At 43.8% G+C, this 21726-nt stretch overlaps 1 protein-coding gene across 3 annotated transcripts; it reads left to right on the forward strand.

Moving 5' to 3' along the window:
- The first annotated feature begins 1668 nt into the window (after nt 1–1668).
- On the forward strand, nt 1669–20295 carry LOC140556214 (microtubule cross-linking factor 3-like). Of its 3 annotated transcripts, none has more exons than XR_011979717.1 (9): nt 1669–1728; nt 2891–3632; nt 3732–3956; nt 4360–4518; nt 4674–4745; nt 5472–6178; nt 7175–7670; nt 8027–8335; nt 10907–10995. XR_011979717.1 is itself a non-coding variant. In XM_072679867.1 (9 exons), the coding sequence occupies exons 2-8, from the start codon at nt 2946–2948 to the stop codon at nt 7763–7765; spliced, it is 2352 nt and encodes a 783-aa protein (XP_072535968.1). In that variant the 5' UTR covers nt 1669–1728; nt 2891–2945; the 3' UTR covers nt 7766–7787; nt 8027–8083. The 3 variants fall into 3 exon arrangements, 2 of the variants coding, with proteins under 2 accessions (XP_072535968.1, XP_072535969.1); XM_072679867.1 differs by lacking the exon at nt 10907–10995 and adding an exon at nt 7760–7787 and having other exon boundaries at nt 8027–8083; XM_072679868.1 differs by lacking the exons at nt 1669–1728; nt 2891–3632; nt 3732–3956; ... (3 more) ...; nt 7175–7670; nt 8027–8335 and adding exons at nt 9912–10720; nt 15171–15425; nt 16180–16644; ... (1 more) ...; nt 17006–18617; nt 19560–20295 and having other exon boundaries at nt 10907–11074.
- The last annotated feature ends 1431 nt before the right edge of the window (nt 20296–21726 follow it).

Genomic DNA, 21726 nt, shown 5'->3' on the forward strand with positions numbered 1-21726 from the left:
TCAGTTGTGCTATGCGGCTGCTTCCCTAGGCAGGACCAGCAGACTGAAGCTCTGTGGAACAACGCTTCTTGTCTTTGATTCTCCACGGATGCCATAGTAATATAATCCCCTTCCTGCCTGCCGGAAGCTCAGCTCAGTGAATGAAAGCACAGAACAATGAAGCAAGGGCTGGTGCCCCATCTGAGGCGCTGGAGATGTGTTAATCACATAAGAGCTACCATCACAGAACAGACAGAGAATACACACACACACACACAGACACAGAGAGACATTATATATATATATATATATATATATATATATATATATATATATATATGTACACTGCAACATGTCTCTGCCATAGGAAAGCCTTGTATCTCCACAACAGCATCTTTACAGAGGAGGACAAAACCTTCTTAACTTCCATATGTATATACATAAGTGTGTGTGTGTGTGTGTGTGTGTGTGTGTGTATGTGTGTGTGTGTGTGTCCAAAGGAAGGAGCTGCTGATCTCACAGTTGCTGGGCAGAACTGTTCCTATGTGATTTTAATGTTGTAATTCCTGCATCATTTATGTATATGGTATTCTACTCAATTGGCTTACATGCTCAAGCTGCAACCCCCAGTAATGTAGCCAAAATGTTAACGATCACTGAGTCAGTCTACTTATGGCAGTCATAATAAAGTGCCTCACATTTCCCAGCTGCTGTAGATCCCTGCTCACAAAGCTACCAGCTATCAGTCACACATCGTTATGCAGGTCCAACATCACACAGTGAAGATCTAATCACACTGTGCTCTACCATACACTTCTATGCTCTACCACACATTTGGTATGGTGAAATGATGCCCCTTTCAGTATAAAATATGCCTTTCATTTGCACAGTTATACAGCAGAGAAGAGAAAGAGCAGCAGCCAGCTCATCTCATGACATCATCTTAGATGGTGAGTGATGGAAACTGTAGTGGACGGAGCAGTACACTATTAACCCTGGCAGAACAAGACCTGCTACGTCATCCATATAATCACTTTAAAGGACTTCAATTTTTTGTAGCTGTATTGACGCATGACTCTGCAGAAAAGAACTGAATACATCAGGAATTAGAGAAAGATCAGCGACGTCCAAAATGTGGATTCATTGGTTTGTTGCTGTTTTTGTGATTTGTGCCATCCTCCATCATCTATCAGGCACAATAGCGGATATTTACTGATACTTCCCATCCATATAGATCTCCTATCTGCCATGAAAACATACATATGGCCAGTGTAAGAACAAAACCTAATTTATTTCAAAATAGTAACTTAAATTAGTTACATGATTTGTGTCAGAGATGCGATAACTGATCATGATTTGAGCCAATAAATGATAACTGATCATAACTTGTCCAAATACTGGCCAAAGCAACCAGTATAATACTGGCCAAACCAAGACAACCAGTCTTTATGACCAATGTACAAACAGACTGGACATATTTCTTGTGAATCCAACACAATCATCAGACCTGATTAAATTTTGGTCGAGCTATGGCTCATGCTTTAAATACTGGGTTTAATTTTAGTAGGCTACATCATGTCCATGTCAGACAGGTTTCTCTGTTCTCCATATAACCGAGGCCCCGCCCGTTCGGTGACGTAATCTCCTGTCGTTCAGTGGTGCTGTTGCAGCAGCCCCCCTCCCTCCCCCCCTCTCTCTTCCTCCATCACCCCATTCAACAGAGTGCAGGAGAGGATGGGATGCTGAACGGTAAGGCCTTTCTTCTTAAGCTTTATGAATTGACGGATGTGTAGATTATGACTGACTGTCTCTTTTCTGTAGATCTGCCTGTTGATCAAACAGGCGACAGAGAAAGCTGTGGTCTGTTTACAGCTGTAATCTAGTCCTTTTAATCGGTCACCTTGGAAAGGTTATAAACGACGGGGTTCTCGTTATATGGGCCTGAATAGCTCAGAAATGATCACAGAAATGGGTAAACCATTGAACAGAAGGACTGAATACTAGTCTATGTAGAGGCTACCTAGCTATAGTCAAGGCTACACGTTTACAGTCAGGCTCTTGAGCACTGGAAATAATACCAGTACTCTGGTTTATACTGGTCTGGAACCTGGAACATAAATCACAGATAATAACCCACAAACACGCCGCTAAGCTCTTGTTTTTTAGATTATACAGTAAAAATACGCATATCCAACGACTGGCAGGTCAATCTGTTAATAACCCCTTTAATTACATTTAAGTCATGAGTCACTGGATATGAGGGCAGTGTTAGCTGGTGTTGAACACCGGTCTAGGCGCGACATACTGCCATTAAACACGGCTTTACTTGCATATCCAAACCTCTCTAGTCTGTCTATAACCATGTGTTAGTTTATTCCAGTGTTTAAGGAGAGACCATGCGTAAAAGCGACGCCTCCATAATGGACACCAGCGCACCTCCGTGTGACAGATGACAGTGTTTCCATAGCCTTCATCAGCTCGTCAGATTTAACCGGTTTATGATGTGTTCAAATATAAGTTGTATGATATTGCGAAATCCAACAGCCATGACATTTCTACGAGTAAATGATATATTTATGCAGTACATCAGGCGGTATGTCTGTTTAGGCGAGTGGCCTATGCTAAGCTAGCGACATTAGACGGCATTAGACGAAGCTCAGTATTCGTGTTTTTCGTTCCACCTTAAATCGTACAGTAGTTAGTCTCGCGTACGAGCGGCACCACAATGTATCTGTCCCTCCATTTAAGGTGGAACGGAAAATTCGAGTGAGAGGCTGCACAAATAGCAGCCAGCGGAGACATTACGAGCCCCGGATAGACTGCGCACCGTGGTGTTGATGTCTAGAGCAGGTAGAAACTTCTGGCTTGTTCGTGTTAAAGTCTATATTTGCAAAAATCCATCCCTCCTTAGGGCAGCGGAGGAGCGGAATGGACGATGGTTGACACCTGAGCACTAGCAAACGACGATGAATCCGGCCACAGGGGGCGCTGGCGAAGGCCCGCGGGAGACAGACAATAGCAGCATGAAGCAGCAGCAGAGAGCATCCTCCCCGGCCAGAGGCAAAGACGTTACACCCAAAACACCCTCCAAAGGCAAACCCGTTTCCTCGAAGCCCGGCGGCAGAAACAGCCGCAGCAGCTCTCCTGCCAGCACGCCCAAAGACAAGCAGTCCGGCAAAAGCTCCGCGTCTCAAAGCCCCACTCTGAGAAGAGCAGACAAGACCAAGAAGATCGAGGAGCGCACCAGCTCCACTGAAGACTCAGGGGGCACCGACGACTCCCCTTTGAAGGGTGACCCTTACCGCGTAGTGTCCGATCAACCGAGCTCTTCCAAATCCTCCCAGGGTAAAGGCAAGACTCAGAGAGCAGAGGGAGCAGCGTCTGGCAACAAGCAAGCAGCTAAACACCCTGTGGGATGTGGTCCTGGCTTCTGGAGGGAGGGATGCCTGCAGTCTGAGCTGATCCAGTTTCACATGAACAAGAGCTTGAAGAAAGAAGGAGCTGCGCAGCCCAAGACAGCAAACTCTCCTCCCAAGGAGAAGATGGAGCTGTCACTTCAGGCAGCAGACAGGCCTCCTGAGGCTGAGTCTGAGATGGACCAGGAGTTACAGGCTGAAATTGAGAGGCTGAGTGATGAAAATGATGACCTCAAGGTAAGCCCGGATGATCGCAAATAGGGTATATCACCTGAATATGAAATCATGAGGACATAGACTGTCACTGATGATACTGTAATTTGTTTAATTCATCAGCATGAAATAGAAGAGATGCGGGCAGAGATGGATGAGATGAGAGACACTTTCTACGAGGAGGATGCCTACCAGCTGCAAGACCTGCGCAGAGAGCTGGAGAGAGCCAACAAGAACTGCAGGATCCTCCAGTATCGCCTGCGAAAGGCAGAGCGGAAGCGCATGCGATATGCAGAAACAGGCGAGATTGACGGAGAGCTTCTGCGGAGTCTGGAGCAGGATTTAAAGGTGCCATTGAGATTGTAATGGGCCTTAGGTGTTAATGTGAAAGCAGTCCTGGATGTTGTATCCACTGTTATAGGGTGGATTCAGGTGTTACTTGGAAAGAACGTAATGTGGGACACATCATTGGCCCTGAATTAGACAAAGTGAACACACCTCCACCTTAAACCCATCCGTGCAGTACACATACAGACTAGTGAGCACACACACAATTGCATTAGCCTAAAATCCCAAAACCTCGACATGCAATGGTGAATAAACTACATTTGAATTAAGGAGAAAAAATATGAAATATGTTTTTTGAGTAAACTGCTAAAGGTAACTTCTAAAAGCAGTGTAACCAATAAGTTGGAAACCTATTTAGCCATTTTAACACTTAACCCCCACCCTCTCTCTTAACCTTTTCTAGGTGGCAAAGGATGTGTCTGTGAGACTGCACAATGAGCTGGAAAATGTGGAGGAGAAAAGGACAAAAACTGAGGAGGAGAATGAAAGACTGAGGCAGCAGCTGATTGAGGTGGAGGTGACTAAGCAGGCTTTACAGAATGAGCTGGAGAAGGCCAAAGAGGTGAGGCCTTTTGCATTAAGTATTCAAAGGGAATAAACTGAGGCACAGCACTACACAAGAGTTGTCTATAAGAGATGCCTCATAAAATGCTACATAAAATATTATATAACCCACAGTACGCATGTCGCATGTTTAATGTCCAATGTTTTCATCAGGCGTCTCTGAAGCGGAGAGGAGGCAAAGATGCACAGAAGTCAGAAAAGAGGACTCCACAGACCCCAACAGAGGTAAAAACATAGCAACAATATCCATTACTGTTACACTAGGACAGATTACACTGAAATGTCATAACTTCATTTCATATTTCAGGCTGATTAATAAAATGACCTGTTTTATCAGGAAAAATTAGGGAAATGCCCTCTTTAAAAACACATCTATGTACTGTAAAGCTAAACCTATCTGTGTATTCGTTTAGCCACCGTAGGATGATGTGGCATAAACCTACAAACAGGGAAAATAAAATGGAACAGCTATTCAGCAATTCAGTTGTAATAGCATACATGTAAGTGTTGCAAAATAAGTAGGTGTGGAACAAACTCTGCTGACCTATAAACTCATCTCCTGCATTAAAAGCTAAAATGCATAATTCTAGAAAAAGATTGCTGTAGGGAGCATATTTACTGTCATTTAGATTTAAAAATTATCTAATATAAATGCATAAACCAATAATAATCCAAAACCACGAAAGAGATCAATTGACCTAATTTAGGCAGTGATTCAGCTGAAATTTAAGATTGAATTTGATTAAACCTTTTCATTAAATGGGTCAAGATTAGATTTAGCCCCATTATTTGAATAAAGGTAAAGGTGCACGTATTTGGAGAAAGGGGAAAGGGCCTTGCTCAAGGGCCCAACAAAGGGGGCATATAACCCTGAGGGGCTTTTTCCCCAAAGTTCCCCAAGTTACTTTATTTCTCAGCAGTTGTGTTAAATGTGATAAAATGTCTCCACAGGAGGAAAATGAAGATCTGAAGTGCCAGTTGGCTCTCATTAAAGAAGAAGCTGTTTTGATGAGGAAGAAGATGGCTAAGATAGACAAAGAAAAGGACCGTCTGGAACAGGAGCTCCAGAAGTATCGCTCTTTCTATGGTGATGTGGACAGTCCTCTCCCTAAGGGCGAGGCTGGTGGCCCTCCTACCACGCGGGAGTCTGAGCTAAAGTTGCGTCTTCGACTTGTGGAGGAAGAAGCCAACATCCTGGGCAGGAAGATTGTGGAGCTGGAAGTGGAGAACCGTGGGCTGAAAGCAGAGCTGGACGACATGCGTGGGGACGACCTGGCTGGGGGCTCGGCGGACCCATCGTCCCGAGAGCAGGGTGAAGCACTGTCAGAGCTGCGACAGCAGCTGCAGCTGGTGGAGGATGAAGCTGAGCTACTGCGTCGCAACCTGGCCGACATGGAAGAGCAGAACAAGCGGGTGACGGGTGAGCTAAATAAACTCAAGTACAAGGCCGGCTCGCATGAAGGTCCACGTCACAGTGCAGGTGCGGCAGCGGATGGGGCTAAAACCGAGGCCTTGCAAGAGGAGTTGAAGGCTGCCAGGCTGCAAATCAACGAGCTGAGTGGGAAGGTGATGCAGCTGCAGTATGAAAACCGTGTGCTGCTTTCCAACATGCAGCGCTACGACCTGGCCTCACACTTGGGCATCCGTCCCAGTCCTCGGTAAGGCAGCACAATAAATTGTTTTGTATCTTCTCAAATCCTAGATTATTGTTTATTATCTGCTTAAGCCTTCAGTTATTAATCTAAAATACTTATTATTTAGAGACTTTTTATAATTATGTGAATACGACTTTGAAACAAGTTTGTATTAGGCAGTTATGAAAAAGAAACCGAAGCATGGGGTTATTATTGTTGTAATATTAGCATATGCAGGGTCGATATTCTAGATATTGATAGACATGTCTTCTTATAGTGAATTCACCTACTCCAGCTAAAAGGTATTCAGTTGTGCACACTATGGCCCGGTCAGTATATTAATTGGCTGATGATATTGGTGGACACTGACTGATGTGTATATTTTTTGGTGTTTTGAAAGTATTGCCAGTAACATGGCAATAATTACTGATTTTACACAAAGGGATTAAAGGATTCCATTGTACAGTTTCCTGACAGTAAAACTTTAGGCCACCTTTTAGCATGTACACACCATGTTTCTGTGTTTTTATGAAGAGAACTATTAAAAAATAAGAGGCATTATACAGGAACCAAAACTCAGATCTCAATCTCCAAATGGTAATTTTACCAACTGGTAAAAAGTGCACATAGCATGAATACTGTACACATTAGAGCGCTGCCAATGGAGTGGGACACTCTTGCAACTGCACATGAGCCTAATGTCATGTCAATGCCCAATGCCAAACATCAGCTAGAGGGGAACAGAGCCATCAAAATTGGCCTGTTGAACATTAAATACCTTTGGGATTATTATTATATTTAATCATCCAGTCAGTAGCTGACATCATTATCAGATCCTTTACAGTCAAATATTTAGTTTAAAACATTTCAGAAAAGTAGAGACTGTAAAAGAAACCTCCCATTAATATCTATTAATATTAATACCCTAGATTTTACCTTTGATGAGCAGGTCTCCATAGCAATGCAATTGTAATGCATACTAAAATAACTGCAATACAGTGTTTTGTCCATACCGTGCAGCCACAGCCCCAGGGACAGTGATGCCGAGAGTGATGGAGGCCGCAGGGAGAGTGACGACGACTCCTCCCGTCTTCCGCCGCACCGCAAACGGGAAGGCCCCATCGGTGGAGAGAGCGACTCAGAGGAAGTCCGCAACATCCGATGCCTCACACCCACTCGCTCCCTATACTCCCCCGAGAGCCGTTTTTTATCCAGAAGCCTCAAGGACCGGCAGCAGATGATTGATATTCGCATAGAGGCAGAGCGTTTAAGCAGGACCATCGACAGACTGATTGCTGATACCAGCACCATCATCGCTGAAGCACGGGTCTATGTAACAAATGGTGAGCTGTTTGGCCGGATGGACGAGGATGAAGAAGGCAGTCGAATACGTGAGCATGAGCTTCTCTACCGCATAAATGCTCAGATGAAAGCTTTCAGGAAGGAGCTCCAGAGCTTTATCGACCGCTTAGATGTTCCTAAACCAGAAGACCGGGAAAGTGAAGAGCCCCTCTCTGTAAGTCTAAAGAAATGTAGCGCTTATTCTTACATATGCCTGAAATCATCAGTCACTGTTTCTCTCTGTATGTCTCCTTCTTTATCTAGCACTGATACAGAAGTGGAATATTTGATGGTGAAAAGCTTTTTACACTTTGTGATTAAATGTTTACATTAACACTTTGTGTCAAATGTTAAAAGTTGAATTGTGTACATAAATGATTTATTAGAAATACGTACAGTAGACTTAATCAGTAGGTAATTATTGATGATTTATCAGTGCTATTACATTTTTACAATGTCTGACTTTCTCTCTGTCCACATTTGCTTTTCCTTCATTTTTTGTTTTGAATGATTTCACATCCACTCGTTTAGATGTTCCAGCCTATCATTTTGCTCATCCTCATTCTTGTTTTATTCTCCTCCCTATCATATGGTACTATTTTCAAACTGGTCTTTCTTTTTACCCTTTTCTTTGTTCTGTAAGCCCACCACTCCCCTTCCCTTTTTTTAGTCACATTTTTTGTTTTCCTTTTTCGATTTATTTTGGACATGTCATTAAGGTTGTACAAGGTACAGGAGGCTTTTCATCTGTTTACGCATGGGATACAGTTACTCAACCAAACACACACTTTCAACCAACAGTGATGCCTACAAATCATCTTTACAGTTACTGTTGATGTGGTAAGTAAACTAAATATTCTAATATACTGTTTGCTTTGCAGAATTACAGTTTATAGCACATACATCTATTTATAAATGATCAGGGTAAACATAGTATGCTGATTTTGTTTGTTGAATATGTTGACAGTACACTAATTGATCAGATTTTATTAAATCAGTATTGTAAATCCTGAAAAAAATTGAGGTATGTTTTGGATCATTATCTTGTTGTAGAAGGCATCCTCTTTTTAGCTTCAGTCTTTTCACTGATGGCTTGATATTTGTATCCAGGACCTGCTGGTATTTGTGGAATCCATTCTTCCCTACACTTTAAACACACACACACACAGAGTGGTGGGCAGCCAACTCCAGGGCTCGGGAAGCAGAGAGGGTTAAGGTCCCTGCTCAAGGGCCCAACAGTGGTAGCTTCCCGAGCCCGGGTATCAAACCCACAACCCTGTCATCAATAGCCCGGCGCTCTAACCGCTGAGACACCACTGCAATCTTATCTTAACCACCACAATTCCCCTAAACTGGCATTTCTAAATAACAGTTTACATGGTAAAAACACAAGCTGAAGACGTTGCGTGGCTACCCATTTATAGCCTTCCCCAACCTTCCCCTGCCTATATTACTTTTGTGTTTAGCTCCTCAGACAGTTGCTTAGTGGAGCCCATGGTTGCTGAGTTTTAGTAGAAAATGTATATACAGTCAAAGAATGTATAAAGCTTGGGAATTTGACTCGGCTGACTGTTCCTTATTACAGTCGTGGCATATCTCTAATCAAAATTTGAGACTGGTCAAAAATGTGGAGCCTTTGCAACCCACAGGGAGGCCAACATTTTGCCCAGGTCATAATAATTTAGATTTAGTTTTCTTTTTTATGTTATGAAAATAACAGAAGTTAGGGAGAGAAGTGTAATTCATGTTTGATTAGCTACAGATGCTGTGTTTACTACTTCTTATTAAAAAAAAAAAAAACACACACACACACATACACACACACACACACACACAAAATATCCAAGGATGCCTTTTCAGCTTTTTCATACAGGACACCCTTGCTCAGACACTTGAAGCAGACTGTTCGTGGGTATTGCATCGGTGGTGTACTGGCTCTGAAGACACGGGTGCAGACTGGGGAGCCTGCAGTGGTAGTAGCTGTGTGTGCTGCGGGGCGGGAGGAGTGTGTTTGGAGTCATGTGGGCCGTTATAAGCAGCTGGAAGAGGGATGCGCGGAAATGGACTAGCACACGCACGCGTACATACCAGAAACTACCTTTCATAGCATTAAACAGGCCCAAACGTCCTAACGAGCGAGCCTCACTGAGCGAGGCTAAGTTGTCCGTCTGGGCTGGATACAGACACGTCGCAGCTGCTGGAAGGTAAGACACCCGGGGCCGCTTTACGCTGTACGTACGCTTTTTACTGAAAGCAGCGGACGGACTGAGCGTGGTGGAGGTAAATAACAGACGGTGGCGGCCTTGCAGAGGCCAAATGGTTGCAAAGCGGCCGAATGGTTGCCGTGAGGCTACGTTAAGCTAATCCACAGCGGAACGACGCTGGGAGGGGGGGGGGGGGGGGATGCTCGTTGCGACGCTACCTGTGATAAATACGGAGCTGTCCGCGCCGTGGCTGAGGAGCAGAGTGGGCTGTCATATGGTTACAGAGTAAAAATAGCCCCGGACTCTTACATCAGTGGGGCTCCGAGTATTTTGAGCGGTGGACTCTTGAACCGGTGTCATTTTCCGTCGGCTGAGTAAATGGGCAGCAGCTTGGAGCGAGTAAATAAATATCCTAAATAACATTAAAAACGATGTAAGTGAAGACGCTGGCTCTCTCATGCCGTTGGCGTGTTCAGAGGACAGCCCGGGTGTTCAGGCTAGGGCCGACTGAGGTGACATGGCCGAGGCAGCGAAGCGGACTCGGGGACAAGCAGCACCAACAGCTCCCGGTCCTGATGGAGGACTTCAGCCGACTTCTGTTGGAGGCGTGTGGAGCGCATGAGTGATGTGGAGCGCGTTCGGGAATGGGAACGGGTCTGGGCTGCACAACAGTGCTGGTGCTGGTGCTGCTGGTGGTGGTGGTGGTGGAGGAGGAGGAGGAGGAGGATATGTGAGCAAAGCGCAGGGCTGGGAGTTTGTCCCCTGCTCCAGGCTGGAGAGAGAAGGTGGTAGGAGAAGGAGCAGAAGTCCCAGACCCTCTCCGGCAAGAGGGGCTCACTTTTTGGAGGCTCCCCCCGCACCAGCAGCCTGCTGTGATGGTCAGAGCCCGTGGCGTGAACTGCAGGGTCAGCACGCGCGGCTGAAGAAGAAGCTCGAGGAGATGAAGAGGCGACACGGGCAGGAGAGGGACGAGTGGATGAGGGAGAAGGAGGTTCTGTTGAGAGAAGTGGCCGAGATACAAGTAATGATGCATGAACTGGGAGGAAATTGGGGTTTGGTTTGCATGGTTTAAATGGGGCAAGAGGTTGTGTAAGGGAGGTGTTACAGGAGCAAAAGTCAATCATGTACAGTCACTGTACAGTGTGATGGTGGTGGTGGGGGGCTACAGGCAGTTTTGGGTTTTGATCACCTGCTTTTGCTTACACAGGGTGGAGAGAACCGGAGGATACTGCTGGATCTGAAGTCGGTTTTGGAGGAGGTGCAGTTAGAGGTGAAAAGGGAAGAGGGCAAACGGAGCGATTTACAGCTGCAGTACACGAAGGACCGCTGCGCCTGGGAGCTGGAGAGAGCTGACCTCAAATGCAGGATCGCACAGGTACTGCGAAGTCCCAAATCCTTACAAAGCATTGCATTTGTCCTTTCCACTGATTACCAAATGTGGCTAAGCTGAAACAGCGCTGGTTTAACAGTGATACCTTTCAATATCACAATACTTTCCAAATATGTCATGGTATTTTAAATTACCATGATGAGAGTTTGTGTTACTCATGATAATAACACCTTTACATCTGAAGCTGCCAGCAAATTCCACATTTACAGTTAACAGCCAGGGCTTGAGCTCCATGTAGTGGATACCACTACATAGAATAATAAAAATAATAATTATAACCGAGGCATCACTTTTTATAGTACTCCTTATCCATCATCTGTGCCTCTGAGAATATCACTAACTGCTCAGCAACTTCAGCATCATGATATACCCAGTGTTCAGCCCTTACGTTTTTCAGTGCTTATTATCAAAAATGTATGTTTGGTCTCTAGAGCTCCAACATCAGCTGGTTGATGGGTCACTCAACCCTCTGATGACAGATTGAGTGGCTTAAGGAATGTCTTGGTCAATTTAAGAAAATTCCATTTTCTCCATTTTCCAGGTATTCACTGTTGTTATGGATGAAAAGACGGTATCCTGTAAATAAGATCATTCACTTACAAAAGTCATTTCTAGCATTGAAGACATTAAATATAAGGTCCTATTCAGAGTCTATAGCATGTGCCCCATATTACAGTATAACACACTGCCCTATATGACCTGAAGTCCCATGTGACCTGAATTTACCCTTATGGTAGTCACTGACATTTGGCCTAGATTGAACCCAAACCACTGCAGTTTGTTGTAAGGAGGAGCATGTAGCTTAAAACTAGACCAGATAAAATTATATTGGACTCTCTGCGGTATATTAGCATTGGTATTGGTAATACCGTATGTGCATTCATCTGCAAACTGGGTCATATATGCACTTGACTGTTGTACGCGAACCCAATTTTATTCTCAATGCAAGGACTATTGTGCTGTCATGCTTAAAAAAGCCATTCTGTTTTTTTTTTTAGATTTTTTAAAAAGACTGAAAGGCAGTGTAGAATTTCAGACTTTCACTCTCTTCGTCTGTTTTAAACTCTAGAGCGTATTGATTGGTTCTACTCCTGCAGAACTCCTGTGTGTGACACCCTTATAAAGACACAGTCCAGACTTCTCTAGTGTGTTTACTGTCCTCAGGGAAAGCAGGTTTAATCCCCTTCTGTAGTTTATGCATTGAGCTTTGAGTGAGTCGCTAGAAGGCTCTCCTAATACAGTAGTGCAGTGTAGTCTGGGCTGGGCAGAGGAGATGGAGAGGAGTGCTGCTGTGGAATGCTGTAGGGGTGTACGCACCTCAGTCAGGAAGTGCTGTGATATTAGATACAGATTTGTCTGGATAGTCCATGCTGGCCTCGGATCTTCAATCGAGACAGGTCTCTGCTATTATGGCCAAGATGTTACAAAAGCTTAGCTGTATCTTTCGTGGATAACCTAATCAGCATATCTGCATCTAGACAAATGGACTGTGATGGCTGCGAAAGTGTTTTTGCTTTGTCATTTTTTTATTGGCGGTTTACTCACAAAACCACTGCTGCACTTGTTTCTCTCAAAGAAATGCAGAAAGGAGCTGTGTTTAGTTGCACAAACCAAGCCAAAGTATTGGTTGGCACAGATAATAGAATCCAGGGAGGAGTCGAATGAAACTGCAATCCACATCCTACCGCAGTTTATACTGCAGCCTCAGAGGACGTCCCTGGTTTACCACCAAGCATGCATGACCGGGTATTTGCCAGCATATTCCCTGCATATTTTTGATTTTTAAAGCAGAAGTGGTGTACTCTATGTGTCCCTGTGGCCCCACCCTTAGGAATGTGAGATGCTAAAGCATTGGTCTTGCTGTCTATTTATAGTGGGCCGCCTCTGTGACACTCTTACCCAGAGACAGAGCCTCAGTCACAGAGCCACAGCAATGATCATATTTTAAACTGAGCTATAAAGCAGCAGGTTGTTTCCCTCAAGCCTGAGCATGACGCAAAATAAGTAGTGCAGTGTTTTACATGCCGCTGGTTTGTCAACACACTGTGCCAGTCCTCCTAGGAGGATTCATGCACATAATGACCGCGTCCTAACCCTTTTCATGGTCCAGTGGTACGTTGTTTGTACAGGCCCGTTTTGAGTCCGGTTTTGTTGCTATGAACAGCTGTCCTATTTCTGTCAGTGTTTGCTGTTTGGGACAGATGGCGAATAACTCAGCATGTGTTTACCTGGTTATTGAGACTAAAAACATATTAAAGGGGTTGTTGTACAAAGTCAAAAATCATTATGACCACTACCGTAACTATTTACTACAGTGTTGTTTGTGTGCTCTATAATGAGCTATGAAAAAGCTACATGCGATAGTACACAAAAAAGTTGGTATATTAAAGAAGTTGGGAAGTTCCATTGCACTGCAAACTACTATATACACTAATTGAGCTTTTCATTTTATCCCATTGCTCCATAAACCACATCTAAGTAAAGGCTTTGATACAAGGCTGCCAATGAAGTTATCACCAGCTTTTCAAGACATAAGCATCATGTCACCTAAAGTAGTTGTCGTGGTCAGTGTTGAGGAAAGCTACACAAGATTCTTGACAGGAATGCAGGGTTTCCGTTTTCAGAGCAGCTCAATGGAATATGTTAACCAAGTCAAAGAAGCAGGCTGTTTAAACACCTGCCACTGCTGCAGACACAACACCATGATTTATACTTCTACCCAAGGCATGCCCATAAATCACTACGCTCCTATTCACATCTGAATGAACTCAAATACCAGTAACCAAAATACACAGGCAAAATATTCCAAAAATGTGAGGCTAGTGATATACAGTCAGTAGCCAGACCAGTGTTCTTCTACCCAACATACTAATAACCTTTAAATAATGTCTTACTGTTTACTGTATTTATGTTTATTTGTCTTTGTTCTAATAATACAGTGCCTATAAAGAGAATTCACCTGTTGGATATTTCCTCCACCATACTGCTTTTATAAGTGGAACCATGGTCAATATAATACAAGAATTTTCTAAAGAATTGTTTAAAAAGTGAAATTGATGTCTACAAAGGAAAGACAAGTAAATAAAAATATATAATGTAAAAAATTATAGCATAAATATTATCCCCCTTTAAAGTGACATATTTCAACAGAGGTCCAGACAATTGGTGCTAGTAGGTGAAGACATTTTGTGCTATTGGTGCATTTCACAGCTAGTGAAATGTAGATCACTGGACTGCAGTGAATGTGTCTCAAGGGGTCCAGTCACTGGTTAAATCAGTATTCCTGGCTACAAATACACCATCAACACAAAAGAACACTTGATGCAACCCTGAGAAAGCTTATTGAAGAGTGTAGGTCAGGGGTAAGATACAAAAAAATCCCAGTCACTGAACACTGCCTAGAGTTAAATCCATCATTAAGAAATGGAAAGAATGTGGCACATGTGTAAATCTGCTTAGAGCATCCAGCCCTGTCCTCCCAAACTGAGTGACCATGTAATAAGGAGACTAGTGAAGCCACCAATACACCTATGACCACTATAAATGGCATTTGCACATGTACCATATTCCATCCTTTTCTTAATGATGGATTTAAATGAGCTCCAGGGGATGTACAGTAACTAAGTATTTTTTTATGTATCCCATGACTTATTCTCATCAATACCCTTTTCTTGGGGTTGCACAAAGTGTTCTTTTGTCTTTATGGTGTATTTGTAGTGATTACAAATGGATCTCCCTTTCCAAAAACATAGTGTGTATTGTATCAGTGCTCAATAGAGGGTCATATAGGCCATGTCCTTTTATGTCATGCCATGTCTCTCTATGGCATATGGAATCTTTCAGCATCTACATGCAGGTGTGTGCGAGTTGGCTTTGGCCAAATATCTTATAGGATGTGTGTGAGGACAGCAAGTCCCTTATATCCCCAGAGTGTGCCAACCATTCAGACTTTTCCTGTCCTCCTAACCCTTTTATTTCCACCTTTCCTCAAAAAGCGTTCTAGCTTTTTCCTCGAAATATCCTCCACATACCCCTGTTTCCCTGTGGTACTCATTGAATACTTGACTCTTCCCCTCTGCAGTTGGAAACAAAAGGACATAGCTCAGTGGTGGGAACTGTAAAGAGTACAGAGACTGGCGATACACTGAGAAGGGAGCGAGAGGAGCAGAGGAGGCTGCTGGCTGACACCCATACTGCAGCAATGGACCTGCGCTGCCGGCTGGAGCACACCGAGAGAAGCTGGATGAGGGAGAAATCCGAGCTGCTGGAACGATTTGACTTGGAGAGGAAGGAGTGGGAGAATCAGCTCAGGGACATGCAGTGTAAGATTGAGGAGGTAAGTCTGCAGATGGATGCCAAGCCCCGGATACAGTCTGCCACACCCTAAAGGTCGTCTAAACAACTGAAATGCTGTCCAGCTCATTTACAACTTACTCCTAGATTGTTGCTGAGCTTGACAATACACCAAAACAATTAAGCTTTTCTCAGAGCAACAGCTCCAGGGTGGCTATTATAATCACAAGATCCAGAACAAAACACAGCTGCTGGTCAGAAGTAGGCATATATCGTTACCTACAACGGAATGCTATGTTGAACCTTACTGCACCAGGATACATAAAATAGGAGAAACTGAGCAGCAGTTTTGTTTGCTGACATTGTAATGGTTTTCTTATTGCGTAAAGTAAGAATAGGCTCAGTATGACTGATTTAAGACATACTCTGCTGCAGTCTTGGGCTGTTAGTGGGTGGTGAAAAAGGGGGGAGATGGAATTACCGAACCCCTGGGGATATCTAGCAGAATGGTTTTAAATCTGACACTCTTTGGAAAAGAGATTAGCTTTTTAATGGCACAAGAGAACTGGATCGAGAGCTTAACCAGTGGAACAATACGCTTTGAAAAAACGTGAGCTGTAGGCCTCCCAAATACAAATTCAAAGCCAACAAAAGAACAAATGAACAGAAAAGGAAAGCAATAACTGAATCTTATTTTTCTGAGCACTTACACAAGAAGATATACATTGTGTGTATAAATGACAGTCTGGAGATATTTTTAAGTGTGTGATTCATGTATGTCTATCTGTCTGTTTCAGCTGTATAATGAAGTGAAGACCCACCGAGAGAGAGGTGCTATTGGACCAAACGCAGATGCACAAAGAAGTGCCATAAGGCTCAGCACACGCTCTGCCAGCACTGTGTCCAGTTCTCTAACTGACCCCTCAGAGGTTCAAGGCAGCAGCTACTCTGAGCCTCTCACGCAGCACAGCCACAGCAGCACTGATTCCAGTTATAACTGCAGCGAACCCAATGACCAGCGGTGCCATGTACAAAGTGGGCCATCAAAGCAGCCTAGCTCTGGGAAGTATGAGCATGAGGAACTTGAGGCCATTAATACTGCAGAGCTAGAAGACATGCTGCATGGGTGTTTGAGTAAAGGACTTGAGAGCAAGCCTGCGTCGACTGGACAAGAGGATCTCCTCAACCCCTTCTGGGCTTTTCAGAGCATGGACATCAACTGTGCAAGTGATAAAAAGAAGAACACAATGGCTCTCAATGCTGTGAGTTTTCTTGGCTTACAATACTTAGTCACGTTAAACATGACTTGGGTTCCTGCCACCGTTTAGTTTCACAATCCCAGCGCTGCTGTATAATTTGTTATTCTGCAACCCTTTTGCACAAGTTTTATCTGTGGCAGAACTGTGGTTTGTCGGTATACCATCTGACCAGTTGAGTTATTTAATTTGTCCTAGGCTCTTAAAGAAATAGCCAGGGTAAGTGAGGAACTGTGCAGCTACCAGGATGAGATCAGAAAGAAGTCTGATGTCAAGAGGTAATTCCTAATATGTTTTTCCACAAATTGAGACTGCTCTGCACTTGCTTCATGGGGTAATGGTTTTCATCCCTCATTTTCTACCTCAGAAGCCACACAGAGTCAGCGTTCTTTCCAGAAGAGGTTGAAATGACTGAAGAGTTGGAAACAGGCGATACTGATTTCAACTTGACTGAGTGGTGCAAGGATCTTCAAGGCATTGACACACAGAAATGGATCAACTGGGAGGACATCAAAAAGGAGTCAAGCAGGACTGAAAGTGACATTAAGCCGCCCTTAAAGAAAAGACAAGCCCCTCCTATCCCTGTACGGAGCACATCTTGGTACCTGAACAGTTCCCCTGCCAAAGAAGTAGACACCAGTGCACCAGAACCACCCATAGACAGAGGGTGTCAAAGCCCTTGCATTCACAGAAAGTGCAACAGCCCCTCCATAGTCCGGAAATTTGAGGCAATGCTTCAAGAGAACGAAGGAAAGATTCTGACAGACTCTGGGATAGTGTCCTGCTCAGTGCCTCTTGATTCCAAGTGCAATATCAGCTGCTGCCAGAGCCAATGGTCCTGTGATGGAAGCAGGTTTGGCAGCAGCAAGTCATCCACATATGTGCCTGTCCAAAAATGCCTCTCAGATGTTAACATTGCGGCTGCAGGGGCTGAGAGCAGTCAAACCCAAATGGGTGTAGAGAATAAACAAAACGTGAAGGGAGAGCATCTCATGGACTCAACACACAGGGGCATGGCTACAGACTCTGCACAGTCTCTGGACAAAACCTCGCCTCGTATCAATACCAAAGTCTCTCTGAGAAATGAGACATTAGAACGGAAAACGGCTGAGTTCAACCGTATGCTCTTCCAGGCAGGCATGGGTCTTCAGTGCAATGAGGACAGTTTCAGCTCCACAGATGTGCACGGCACAGCTGACAGTACCACTGCCATTCCATTATCGTATTTTGAGGACAATCCAACAGATGTGCTATCCGATCTCATGGTACAGCTTCCAAAGGGCAAATGTGCAGAGACCGCTCCTCAGACATCACCACAGTTAAAGCGCCACACAAGGAACTCCATTTCTGACCTTCCACCTCTGCAGCAGGGTCTGAAACAGAAGAAGGTTACCTCAGACATATCAGAGCATCTAGCAGTGAAACATGAAGACTCAAACTTTGTATGCCTGCCAGTGCACACAGAAGACAGGGAACTAAAGCCTTTGTGCCTGGAGCACAGGACATCTACCACTCACTTTGATGCAAGTGTGAGACTCGATCAGACTGCTTTGGATGTGAGTACACCACAGCTGAAACAGCAGACAGATAAGCCCAGTAAAGCAAAGTCTGACGGCTCAGGTCAGCATCCTGCTGAAACAAAATCTAAACAGCCTGAGCGTACACAGCAGGACACACCTAATACCAGGTCAAGAGTTTTAGACGAACATCCTTGGAAACCCATGACTCTGGCTGCTTACCCTCGACCAGTAGAGTCTCGGTCCAACTATGGAGCAGTGGAGAGGATTTTGAAGAGTTACGAAAATATGGGACGATCCCAGCAAGGCTCTCAGTTGCAGGCCAGTCCAGGGAAGGAGGAGGACCTCATGGAGCTGTTGGATATGCTGGAAATTCAGCATCAATCTAGATCCTGTCAAAGACTCTCACACACACCTCACCACCAGGCCGTAACCCACAAAGAGGCACATGTAACTGTGAAGGTTAGTACCCCAGTGCATAGAAAAACATGCCTAGAAACATCATTAAAACCTCATACAGTCACACTGGTATCTCCCCCCGAAGCAGAAACATCTAAATACACACTAGACAGGTCAAATGAGGGAGGTGTAGTATATGAGGTGCAGGTGTAGATGTCTCCTCTGTGTGTGTTCTGCATTCGCAAACACAAGACTGCCCAGACTGTTTAAAACAACTATTCACCGGTCTTTATCATGGTCTGGAGACGCACTGTAAAAGCAAATGTTTTATATCTGGGTTTTTTGTAGCGCTATAGTGAGTTTTTTACGCATCTGGAAATATTTAGAATTTATCAGGGAAAATACCCTGACTCCAAAAAACCTTTAAAAAGCACAATTAAAATTCCTAAAGCTGAATTCCATCAAAAATATTTCCAGATTGCACAATGCCAAGCACATCACTATTAGGAACTATTCAGTTCTGGTATGTGCAGAAAATGAATGCCCTTTCTTATTATAGAGGTGAAACATTTTCTTTAAGCCACTGAAATAAAATAAAATAGTGGCACAGCATTTTGGCACCATTACCAGGTCTAAAATCGAAACCTTTCATCTTTAGCCCTGTTGGAAACTGCTCTTAGACCGGAGGCAGGGCTTTTACTGCAATTACCGAAATATCTCCATCCGGCCAGCAGAGAAACAGCTCGCCACAGGTTGCTTTTGTAGATTACACAGGCAAATCAGCCACTCTGAAGGCTATCAAACAGAAAGATTAAGCTTTTTGTTTTATCTAAGCTTGCTTAAAATGGAGGCCATTCGCAGCAGTAATTTAATGTAAAAGCCAGGAATGCTTGAATATCATAAAGTAAGCTGATAAATGATGGATGACCGAGCTTTCTGGCAGCTTAAAGCACATCATCTATGCATAAAACATTAAGATTTCTTCAAAAATGTTTGTCTCTACAGCAAAACAAAGAGTCCACATTAAGCGCCAAGAAGAGTTTCTCGCGTCCAGCCTGTCCTGCAAAAAGACGTCTGCCCTCGCGCTGGGCTAACCGCTCTTCCTCCACCTCATCTACATCCTCTCCCTCTCCCTCACCAACAGCACAGCCCACAATCGCCACACCACGGCAAACATTCACCTACTCCGCCTTTCACACAGAGACAGTCATCATGTGAGAGCGTATGTGAAAATACGACTGATGATTAATTAGTTCAATGCCTTCCAAGCTGAGTGTTGCCTCATCTCTTCTTGATTACCTTTGTACATACCAACAATGACTGTTAATCCAGCTCATTTAGCAAGTTACAGCCTGGCTTACTGTTGCTTTGTATTAATTACAGGTTTTGTATAGTCTGCATATCAAGCGTATCGCTATCTGTTTCCATCTTGAATCATGAAATGCAGCTGCCTATTTCCATGGTTCATACCAAAGGCTGTGTCCACAAACCAATGATCAGATTTGCATTCTTTGTACCTGAAAACTGCCGTAATATTTCTCCCCATGTTTTTAGATGCCTAGTTTTTTTTTTTTTAACCATACCGTGAAGCTGTAGTGTTGACAACTGCAATGAAATCCTTTCTTATATTTCCTGACTCTTATAAAACATGACTTGTATTAAAAAGACTAGCATTATAAACTCACTCTTAACTGCTTAAACTGAGGTGATACATATCATAAAAATAAAGCCTACAACCGCTGTTTCCTAGTAATAATTATCTCAAATGCAATGGCTTTTATCAGGTCAACAAAAATAAAGTGAGTACAACACCCCATTTTCCGTTCCTTGATTGTTCAACACAAGGTCGAATTTTAATGTCCGGTCAAATGCATTCTTTGCCTGCAGACACTGATTAGGACAGTCATCAGACAGACACCTTGACACACATCTGAAGTATTCTGCTAGGCAACATCCTCTGGCTTTGCCATTATGACAGTTATGTGATGGGTGACAGTCCCATGTCAAATCAATCATCTCAAATGGGCTTCTGATTTCAGCATCTAGGACACCACTTTGGCCAGTCACCAACTTTAGTAGTCTGTCAGTCTGTCTGGGGATATTTTAACAGCCGAGAGTCAATAGGTTCTACCAAGTGCAAGCACTGAGACACCTAACCCCTAGCTGTAACGTGGTACCCTTTGACCAAAATAGCGGGTGTGACAATGTTTTGGTGCCAGAAATCCTATCCCAATGGTGATATAAATACTACGTCCCTTTCCTGAAGTGGAGTCAGGCACAATTTCCTCTTTTCCGGTTGAGGTGTCTGCGTAGGAATGACCAATTCAGTGTGATTATCAGGATCTGCTCACAATGACAGCCTAATGATGCAAAGCAAGCTTCATCAGATTGCTGCAGGACCCTTAACGTTTTAAAGATCATTGTTCTTTACCTTAGGATTCTTCTTCAACACCCAGATATTCACCTAAAACATCTGATCACAGCTGTGGCATCCTGTCAGCTAAGCTTAGAACAAAGGCTGTTCCTACATGTTTGCCACATTTTTCCCCACCACCAACTCATCAACCTTTCAGTCTCTTCTCCCACAGCCCTTCCCCACCAGGAAGCGTAAAGCCATGTAAATAAAGGCCTCGGAGCTGGAGCATCTGTCATGCTGTCACTCACACAACCTGAAATAGGCATTTTACTGCCACCTAAACTGTCCATCAATGTGAGGGTGTGGTAATAGGTTGCATGCAACAAATATCCAAGACTGTGAGGTCAGAGATTCAACTTCTCAGAAATCAGACCACTAGCTTCAAGCTAGAATGCTGGTAATAATACAATCCAATATACTGCAATACTATTTGACACAATGTGAAAATGCTGCTTTGTTTTGCTAAGTATGCTGTTATGGTAAAGTATGTTTCAGAATGTGCTCAAGAAAAAAAGACGTGATACATATCTGACTTGGTGAGGTGGTTCTGCGTCCAATAAAACATTGTGCCAGTAACACCTTCCCGGAGAACACTAATATTAATTTTTATATTCATTCTGCTCCTCCGTAATTATACTACAGAACCATTTGTACTATATATTACCTCCTCTGTCATCCTCTACAGTAGAAATGCAGAGTAAATGCTGAATCACAGATACACTATATACATAATACTGTGTTGTAGGTAGCAAGCAA

The sequence above is a fragment of the Salminus brasiliensis genome, chromosome 5, assembly GCF_030463535.1.
Source record: "Salminus brasiliensis chromosome 5, fSalBra1.hap2, whole genome shotgun sequence".
NCBI lineage: Eukaryota > Metazoa > Chordata > Actinopteri > Characiformes > Bryconidae > Salminus > Salminus brasiliensis.